This window comes from Symphalangus syndactylus, chromosome 6, assembly GCF_028878055.3.
Source record: "Symphalangus syndactylus isolate Jambi chromosome 6, NHGRI_mSymSyn1-v2.1_pri, whole genome shotgun sequence".
NCBI classification, from domain to species: domain Eukaryota; kingdom Metazoa; phylum Chordata; class Mammalia; order Primates; family Hylobatidae; genus Symphalangus; species Symphalangus syndactylus.
The window spans coordinates 132,467,773-132,478,166 of NC_072428.2; the positions used below are offsets into that span (position 1 = coordinate 132,467,773).

At 45.0% G+C, this 10,394-nt stretch overlaps 2 gene segments (V, D, J or C); both read left to right on the plus strand.

The window, feature by feature from the left end:
• The first annotated feature begins 1,378 nt into the window (after positions 1 to 1,378).
• LOC129485113 (probable non-functional T cell receptor beta variable 5-3) lies at positions 1,379 to 2,001 on the plus strand. The segment is given in 3 exon segments: positions 1,379 to 1,427; positions 1,552 to 1,790; positions 1,907 to 2,001. Coding segments are annotated over 3 exon segments (309 nt in total).
• A 1,904-nt stretch (positions 2,002 to 3,905) lies between these two features.
• LOC129485119 (T cell receptor beta variable 9-like) lies at positions 3,906 to 6,557 on the plus strand. The segment is given in 3 exon segments: positions 3,906 to 3,969; positions 4,351 to 4,469; positions 4,603 to 6,557. Coding segments are annotated over 2 exon segments (405 nt in total).
• Positions 6,558 to 10,394: the final 3,837 nt, after the last annotated feature.

Genomic DNA, 10,394 nt, shown 5'->3' on the forward strand with positions numbered 1-10,394 from the left:
GGGGATAGGTCAGAGTAGGTGAGCATACACCTTGATTCTCTGCTGGAATCTCTTTGGATTCTATGTCCTGTGTCACATGGTTTATTTTCATATTCATATTTCTCATGGTTCTCCTGACTCTTTTAGCAATGCTCATTGCAGGATGTTAGAAATTGTATTACTTCTAATGGCAGAATGTTAGAAATTGTGTTGACTCTTAAGGCGAAATAAAATACCCGGACTTGCTTTTCCATTGCTGTGTCTATTAGTTGTGGTCCTGGAGATATCAAGGAGGGACAAAAGGAGTATTTGCAAAGGTGTGGCAGGGTTAAGGGAACCCAGTAAGAGACGTAGAAGTAGCCTAGGAATAGCAGAATCTGTGGCTCTTATTCACATTGGCCTGAAATAAGTAGGAGGGGATGTGGATGCCAAAGCATCTGGTACTGTAGCTTTAAGGCAAGGCTGCCTAGCTGCCTATAAGGTGCTGTGGCCTTTGGTAGCGAAAAGTAAGCAATATAAAATAATGAAGCAAGAGGAGAGCCAGGGCATAGATGAATCAGAACAAGTAGTGACCCTACCACCCCTCTACCCTCCTGCCATTGTCTCCCATTAGCCAAATTCACTCTGGAGTTAGAGAAGAAGGGAGCCAGTTAACGTAATACACTGGGGTCAGCCTCTGAAGGCAGGGTGGATCTGGAGAAATTAACATAAATTACCCAGATCACTACGCATAAGATGGCCTTGAGGGTGCTGAATCCTAACTGGCTGGCTAGGTCTGTGCTGTGAGCTGATAAAGACCTAGTATTATTTCTGGGGAATCTGTACTCTTAATAATTTACAGACAACCCAGGTCTGCTTCGGATCTGATCAGATAGACTAAATCTTGGGGACTTTGCACCACTGGCCACTCAAGGGAGGGGCTGGAAATATTTTCTGAGGACAAAAAAAATAGAACTAGAAAATTTGGTTGAATCTGGCATCAGAGAGACGACCTTAGGACAGCCAGGGAGGGCTGGAAGAGGAAGGTTTAATCACAGGCTCCTCACCCTCCGCTGATGGGCATGTGTGTGAGCTCCAGCATGGAGCACCGCAGCGCTAGGTGGGAGGAGGGTGAGAGGGCAGTGGGGCAGCCTGGGAGCTGGAGCAGCGTAGGCAGAGGAACAACTGTCTCATCACAGAAGCTTCTGCCTTCACCCAACCCTTCTGCTCGGTAAGACAGGGAGGGAGTTCAGGTTGTAGGGAGCACTGGACCTCAGGATGCCTTTAGAGGGAGGACACAGGACAGTGACATCACAGGATACCCCTCCCATCAGGAAAATCGAGGACCAGAACTCACTCAGCTCTTTCCCAGGAGAACCAAGCCCTGAATCAGATGCAGTGCTGCCTGCCCCACTGTGCCATGGGCCCCGGGCTGCTCTGCTGGGTGCTGCTTTGTCTCCTGGGAGCAGGTGAGTCCTGTGCAGAGGACAGCAGCCCCATTCTCAGCTTTCCCACCCCTGTGTCCTCCACTTTACCTTGGGGAGGACCTCCAGGCTGTCTCCTGAGCTCATCCTCCATCTGCTTTTCCCACAGGCCCAGTGGAGGCTGGCGTCACCCAAAGTCCCACACACCTGATCAAAACGAGAGGACAGCAAGTGACTCTGAGATGCTCTCCTATCTCTGGGCACACCAGTGTGTCCTGGTACCAACAGGTCCTGGGTCAGGGGCCCCAGTTTATCTTCGAATATGTTAATGAGTTAAGGAGATCAGAAGGAAACTTCCCTAATCGATTCTCAGGTCGCCAGTTCCGTGACTATCACTCTGAGATGAATGTGAGTGCCTTGGAGCTGGGGGACTCGGCCCTGTATCTCTGTGCCAGCAGCTTGGCACAGCCCTGCAGAGTCACTGGAACTCTGTGCACTAATCTCTCTGCTTCCGTGTGTGGCAGTCTCAGACCAGACAGCTGTGAGAACCTGGGGCCTTCAGGGGGAAAGAAAAACAATTTCAGGACTCTGAACAAGGCTGGCGGAAACAAGGCCGGGAAGATCTGCTCAGAGGATGGTGCTGCCTCAGGAGGTTCACGGCAAAATGACTTTCTTTGTCGGATGCTGTACACTATAGTGATAGAGTAGCTGGCACTCTCCTTTTTAGAAAAAGAAATTCATTTTGGTGTCAGGATTGTTCGACAGATGTGTAGTGTAGAAGGTAAAATCTCAAGGGTTTGCTTTATGTAATTAAGGGAGAAGAAATTGATATTTGGTTTGGAGAAATTTGAGGAGAGAGAACATGGTTAAAGATTATTTTAAAAAAAGGCTGGGCGCGGTAGCTCACGCTTGTAATCCCAGCACTTTGGGAGGCCGAGGCGGGCGGATCACGAGGTCAGGAGATCGAGACCACGGTGAAACCCTGTCTCTACTAAAAATACAAAAAATTAGCTGGGCTTGTTGGCAGGCGCCTGTAGTCCCAGCTACTCGGAGAGGCTGAGGCAGGAGAATGGCGTGAACCCGGGAGGCGGAGCTTGCAGTGAGCCGAGATTGCGCCACTGCACTCCAGCCTGGGCGACAGAGCGGGACTCCGTCTCAAAAAAAAAAAAAAAAAAAAGATTATTAAAAAAATAGAAGTAGAGCTGCCAGATGATAAAAAAATTGTGTTCTCTGCAACATAACCTGTCCAAGTTTTCAATTGCTAGAAAATATGCAGCAAGGCCTTGTAGCAACTGGCATCACCCCGAAGCCAGTCTAGGATGGTCGTCACCACGTAGCCAGTTGCCCCGTGGGAGGGCCCTGGAGCTGGTTCCAATGTCTTCCTTCTGGACTTAGATCTCAATTCTCAAAACAGAGGAATTCATTTTACTGCTGATGGTAAACAGATAAAGGCTCTCCCATTTCCCCAAAGATACATTCTGCTTCCCTTGTATCTCTTTCTGACACTCACCGCCCAGATCCATTACCTTCTGTGACTAAACACTTCTTTGAATATTTCCTAAAATTCTGCAGCATTTACATTCTCTGCATTTGTGCTCAGTATTTCCATGGCCTGGAAGGAACTTCTGTCTCCCAAGAAACAGCCAGACCCTGCTTATCAGTCAAGGATGGGCTCACACCTCCTTTCCTCTTCACTTCTTACCATGACATTACCCAGCATTGTACTATACCATCATCTTTATTATTTTCATAGGAAAAACCAAGTATTAATTAAATATGTAATGAATATTGTTCGATGTTGTGAAATGTATGTTAATTCCTGCTTAGATAGAGTTCTGGAATATTATTACTTTTATTAATGTGAGGGATATTATTAACCACTAACTATTTCCTGTTTAGAGATCAAAGTCACTTCTGTGTAGTGGTAGCAAATGTGAGAACCAACTGAATCTGTTTGAATTACAGCTGGCAGTGTTATTCATTTCAGAATTTTTATAATTTAGAAGTAAATTTTTAAAATCTAGAAACCCTTTGTAAAATGCACTATCTAAAATTTAGTAATAACGAATCTAAATACAACAAATGAAAACATATGGGTGTAATTAACCCGGATTAGCTGTGGAATACAGGGTTTCCAGGCTGGGTCTCCTTGATATCATCACGCTGTTTAATCATACGGCCTTTATAATTCTGGCTGGTCTCTACCATCTTAACATATTATTTGCAATTATGTAACAATTGTTCATTTTGTAATCAAAATGTCGGTTCACGTGTCCTTTGACTCCATTGGCGAAGGGTGGATTTGAAAATCAACCCTAAATTGCCTCTTCTGGGAAAGCATGGAGGGGGTGTGTAAGAGGGTTGGGGTGGCAGGAGTAGGGGCATCTCTGTTTCTGATTTGGACAGTTTGAGCATATCACGCCAGAAGGTATGAATCCGTGAGACTGTAGACTGTTGGCCACTTGGAGGCGCTGTGGCTCCACAATGCTGCAGAGAACTCAGTGGAGGGTTGGGAGAGTGGCCAAGAGAGGAGGGCTGAAGGGGATGCCTGGCTTCCTGCTGGCATCAGCGGGGTGGATGGAATTCCGTGAGTGGGGCCTGGACTTGTAGAGTTAAGCACAAACTCTCATTGTCTTGGAAGAATTGGGGTGCCAGAGGCCTCAGTTTGCACCAAGGAGGGAGTGTCTCTGCTGCTGCAAGAGCAGTGGAGGGTGAACGGGCTGGGGTGGCAACGGCTGGGGAATCAGTGTCAGGGCAGGGACAGGGCGGGCAGAGGAAAGTAAGGTGTGATGTGGGTATGTTGGGACTGTGTTCAGTCATCCTCACCTTTAGCTTCTGGCCTGTGCAAGGCAGGAATAGTACACAGAGTAGCAGAACCTGAGGCCTGCCAAAGAGTACAGTGGGCTGGAGTGGCCTGCAGGGGAAAGTATGTCAGTGCAGTGACATCACAGGTCAATGCTCCTATCAGGAAGAAGGGAGCTTGGGAACTGCAGAATGCTTACTACAGAGACACCAGCCCCAAGCTAGGAGATCCTGCCATGGGCTTCAGGCTCCTCTGCTGTGTGGCCTTTTGTCTCCTGGGAGCAGGTGAGTCCTGGGGCACAGCTTGAAAGTCTCCGATCTTCATTTCCTGTCCCTGAAATGCATGCGGGCCGATGATGGCTTCAGCAGGAGGCTTTCTTCTGTGCCTTATGCTTAACTTTTGTCTTCTGACACACAGGCCCAGTGGATTCTGGAGTCACACAAACACCAAAGCACCTGATCACAGCAATTGGAAAACGAGTGACGCTGAGATGCTCCCCTAGGTCTGGAGACCTCTCTGTGTACTGGTACCAACAGAGCCTGGACCAGGGCCTCCAGTTCCTCATTCAGTATTATAATGGGGAAGAGAGAGAAAGAGGAAACATTCTTGAACGATTCTCAGCACAACAGTTCCCTGACTTGCACTCTGAACTAAACCTGAGCTCTCTGGAGCTGGGGGATTCGGCTTTGTATTTCTGTGCCAGCAGCATAGCACAGCCCTGCTTGAGCATCAGCCTTCTGTGCAATAACATTCCTGCCCCACTCAGGAAGTGACGGTGAGGGGAGGGCTGCCAGCCAGAGGGGCTCAGGCCCTGGAGAGTGGACAGGCCTTTCCCAGGCACTCTCTGGTGCTTCTGTATGTGATCTGATTTAATGCTCACTGAAACTGTGTAAGCGAAGTATTATTTTACCTGTTCATATATCTGAGGGACAGCAGATGTCCTGGGGCTCATATTTAATAGCTAGCTGAAGTCTGTTTTTTCAACACCTCTGCACTGTCCCTCCTCACTCCGGAGATCTGTCCTTTTACCTGGTGTCCCCTTTTCATGTCCCCAAGAGCAGGATGCTAAGGTCATGCATGAAACTGTGATCATGATAACTTCTTCCCTGACAAGTCCAGTGGACACATGATTTCCGGGCAAAACATATCCATTTACTCTTTATTGTGATTAAAGAAAAAAGAAGAAAGAAAAGAAAGGTGCGGTTTTCTGCTCTGTAGCCCTCCTATGGGCAAGGCCAGGTCATCTCTTTTACGGAGACTGTATGAGGAGGGAGCTTTCCTAGGTTGACAACAAACAGGCAGGAAATGTTTTTTATGGGGCATGTGGTCTTCCTGTGCCGGATGCAATCTGCCATCAGGGAAAGGACATGAAAAATTGTTATTCATTAGTTAATATTTTTTATTCTTTTTTTTTTTTGAGGCGGAGTTTCACTCTTGTTGTCCAGGCTGGAGTATAGTGGTGCTATCTCGGCTAACTGCAACCTCCGTCCGCCTCCTGAGTTCAAGCGATTCTCCTGCCTTAGCCTCCCAGGCGGCCTCCACCACACCTGGCCAGTTTTGTGTTTTTAGTAGAGATGGGGTTTCTCCATGTTGGCCAAGCTGGTCTCAAACTCCCAATCTCAGGTGATCCGCCTGCCTTGGCCTCCCAATGTGCTGGGACTACAGGCGTGAGCCATCGGGCCAGGCCCATTTTTTATTCTTTACCAATAAATCTTTTCAGGCATCCTACTTTGTACAAGGGATTATATCACATGAAATATACAGTGAAAAAAAGATAATTGGAAAAAGGGGAAACTTTTAAAAAATGAAGAAAAGGGTGTTTCTTGCATTTGAGGGTTTCAAGGTCTGCAATTCTTGGTATATTCTAATTAGTTTACTTAGTTTCTGATTTATACGAATTTACTCTTTCTTCTGTTTCTCTCTTTGGCTACCTACACCCTTTTGCCAGATTTTTAAAAGTTTTCAGTAACAATATTTAACACGAGATCTACCCTTTTAATAGACTTATAAGTGCACAATACGGTTTTATAATCATGATATAGTCATGATGTTGTTCAGCAGATCTCTAGATCTTATTCATCTTGCATGATTGAAATTTTATACCCATTGGCAGCGACTCCCCATTTACCCCATTCCCCAGACCCTGGCCACTACCATTCTAGTCTTTGCTTCCATGAGTTGGACTATTTTAGATAACTCATGTAAATGACATTATGCAGATTTTTGTCTTTTTGTGATTCGCTTATCTCATTTAGCCTAATGTCCTACCAAGTATAGTGGTGAGTTTCACTTCTATCTTCCAAAGTTCACACAAATAGCTCGTTGACCAGCTGTAACCCAGAATCATAAAGATAAAGGCATTCTTAGACATATAACTTCTTGTCCTGGCTGAGTTGACTTAACACAACCCGGTACGGGATGGATTCTCCCAGGTTGAGGCATCTGGTCACATACCTGTTTCAAACTACCGTGGTCCCCAGGCTCCACTTTTGGGGGCACCACTGCTGCCCAGGTGAATGTGGACACAACTTAGGTGTCTCTGTCCTAGATTTCCCAGGCCCCAGCTACTGGCTTTTCTTTTAACCTGTGCCTGCAGTCTCCCTCCACTCAGACGCAGGGCTCTGCCTCCTGCTCCCATCTCCTTCCTGAACTTCCGCCCTGCTGCAGTTGCATGGGTATCAGGGCCCCTGGGAAAACAAAGTGCGGCAACCCACGGAGGCAGTGGGAAGGAAGCTCACCTCTAGCTGCCTTCCAGGGCCCAGTTCTGTTAAACCCCAAGCAAGTGCTCTGGTCTCCCTTTGGGCTCCACAGTAGGAGAAATGTGCTTCATGGATTCATAGCTGACCCCTAGCTCAGTAATCTCATGACAAACTCAAAGTGAAATGCTCAGAGCTGAGGGACTAGCTCTGCATTTCTCTGATAAGGGTAAGAATACAGTGCTGTAGAGATGCCTTCTTTCCTGTGCAGACCTGGCCCTAAACAGGAAAAACCAGACAGGGTAAAAGTGCCCAGATATGTCCGAGAAGACTGAAAGAAAATTTCCTAAGAAAATCCTTCTCCTGACTTCACTCAGTTCCCAGTAAGACACACTTACTGGGCAGGTTACCTGAGGTCAGGAGTTCCAGACCAACCTGGCCAACATATTGTGAAACGCTGTTTCTTCCAAAAAAAACAGAAAATTACAAAAATTAGCTGCTCATGGTGGCACATACCTGTGGGAAGCTGAGGCAGGAGAATTACTTAAACCCAGGAGGCAGAGGTTGCTGTGAGCTGAGATCTCGTCACTGCACTCCAGCCTGGGCAACAGAGCAAGACTCCATCTCTAAAAAAAAAAAAAACAGAGTTTTGTCCTCTGACAACCAGGTCTATCTAGATATCTAGGCAGATTTAATTTATGATTAATTTGACCTCTTAATCCCATTAAATGGAGAATGAAGAGCGTATGGTTTCAATGTAAAGTATATTTATTTTATTTTTAATGTGTTGGAACTAAGTAGTAAACTGAGGATATCACTCCATTACAGTCTTAAAACAACTCATGGTAAAACAAATCTCTTTACTAGACTTTCTTTTTCACATTTTAGTTCCTAGTTACCCAGAGTCCAGAATAGTTAAGAGGTGAAGAGTATCTCTATGACTGAGATGGTCTGCGGGGGTTTATAAACGAGCATTCACTTGGCCTAGGGCCTAGAGCCACTCTTTATGGAAGTCAGTTTGTCAGCTGGTCTGGGAATTTTTAGATTAAAATATGGTATGTTCGTTAACTTGAATAAGTATAAAGTCTACAAATATAATTTGCATATATAGGCTAGTGCCTGAAGATTTGGGTAGGACAAAAAGGAAAGAAGAGATAATATTTGCAGATTTAGGAAGTTTCATTATATAAAACTTCAAGGGCTCAGGGGCTGTAATTTGTGGAGATAGTATAATGAAAAAGAATTAGAAAATCAGAACTCTCTTCTGGAGCCTACACTGGGGTTGTCCTGAGAAAAGATTATGATATGAGGAACATAATCCATGGTGTGCTTAGCAGCCCAGAGTGTGGCAGACAGTTCTTGACTCATGCATTTGGGGGTGAGACTGGAGACACTTGTGGAAGGTGTGGGCTGTTGAGGCTGTGCTGTAGCCTCTCCAAAACCCCAGAGATGAATGTCAGACAAATATACTGCCACTATGAAGAATATTAAAACAAAAAAGCCATGAGGAAAAGTTAGCAGAATTCATAAGTACTCGCAATAGGCAGCCTGAAGGTTTAAATTTTAGCGTCATGACATATGAAAGTTTGAAGAGCTATAGTTAAATGCATACAAAAGAGAATTGAAACCTGAACAAGAAAAAAGAGACTCCCAGAAACCATTAATAACTTTTTTAAAAGCATTAAATGGGATGTCTAGAAATGATCCCTAAAATGACTGAAAGAAAGCAGATAAATTGAAGAGCAGATTAGATGCTCATTGAAGAGATTATTATTGATTTCAAAGACAAATCTGAAGAAGTTACCCAGAACAACACCAAAAATTAAATGTATAATATGAAACAGAAAGGAAGCAACAGAGAAGAAACAATGCAGGTTTCAGTTATATTCGAATATATGTAACATTTCGTAAGAATTTCCCCTTTATTCTTATATGTCATTGAAGTGTCAGAGAAAGAAAATAAGGAGAATGATATGAGGCGATATTGTGTGTGATGCTAGCTGAGAAATTTCCAGAGACAACTAAAGACCTAAAACCTGAGTTTCAAGAATTCAAATAAATCCCAGGTTAAATAGTTACCTCAGTGTTAAAATAGAAGAATATGAATGATGAAGACACAATTTTTAAAGCAGTCCAAGACAGATAAATATCTCACAAAGGAATAGACTGAGACCAACAGGAATAGTGAAGAAAGGGAGTTAAAAATATCTGTAAATGCAGATTACAGTCCTCATTCATCAAAGAGACAAGGAGACCTCAGCAGTTCATATTCTGACCCCTTGGGCTGGTGACCTGAAATATATTTGGCTGAGTGTTCTCATTTGTAAACTGAATTCAATTTGCAGAGTTTTTTTTTTTGGAGATAGAGTCTCGCTCTGTTGCCAGGCTGGAGTTCAGTGGCGCGATCTCAGCTCACTGCAACCTCCGCCTCCTGGGTTCAAGCAATTCTCCTGCCTTAGCCTCCCGAGTAGCTGGGACTAAAGGCACACACCACCAAGCCCAGCTAATGTTTGTATTTTTAGTAGAGACGGGGTTTCACCATGTTGGCCAGTCTTGCAGAGATTTGAGAGAGGTAACTCTAAAAATTAGAGTCATATAAAGTGTAGGTTCAAGAAATCTTAAGTCCCTATAAATTCTCTGACAAATCTCCAATCTAGCACAGTTATTTACTCTCTGAAATTCTGGTGACAAAGGCAAGCACAGATTACTTTTGCCTGATTCAACCACGTTTCAGACACAAAGTCATCTAAAATGCAAATATAGTAGTCTGATAGTTCATTATGTAAAATTAACATAAAGAGTTGCTGTTTAAGGAAATATGAAAATGTTACCCCTTATGAACTTCCTGCTTAATAACTGAGTCTGATGTGCATGAAGGTGTGGTGCTCCTAGAAAGATATGGCTTCACTGCAACTGTCCATCACACAAGAGAGCTGATAGAAGAAGGCACAGCTATATTGGAAAGGAGACCACAGAGGAGCCTCTAGCGGCTTCGATGACATCCTCTCCACCCACCTCTGATTTCAGCCTTGCTGCTGTGAACGGTGCCAGTTCCCATTCGCCTCTTGCTGACAGTGCCCTTCCGCAGTGCCTGCTTGCAATGCTGCTGCTTCCTGCTCTGGGGCCTTCTCTGATATCATCTGAATCCACTTGGGCTGTACTCAAAGGCAGCCAGAGGTCCTGATGCTCCTGGTGGAACAGGACAGCGGGACAAAAGCTCCAACCTGCCCATTCATGCAGATACTCCAGAGAGCACCCTATGCTCTTGGAGGTCCTGATGGATTCCATCTCCTGTTGCCCCAGCACAAATAGAATATTGCACCTTTATCCTGGTTTCTCCCTTCCCTATGTTGTTTTCCTTGATCTCTTACTTCTTCCTGGAATCATTTCCCAAATAAGCTACGTGCACCCAAGTCTCCCGATCCTCACAGACTTTGTCTTCAGAGACAGACTAAACTGTGGCAGTGATGGAATGAAGCAACCGTCAAAAGACCCTACCTTTTGAAGGAGACA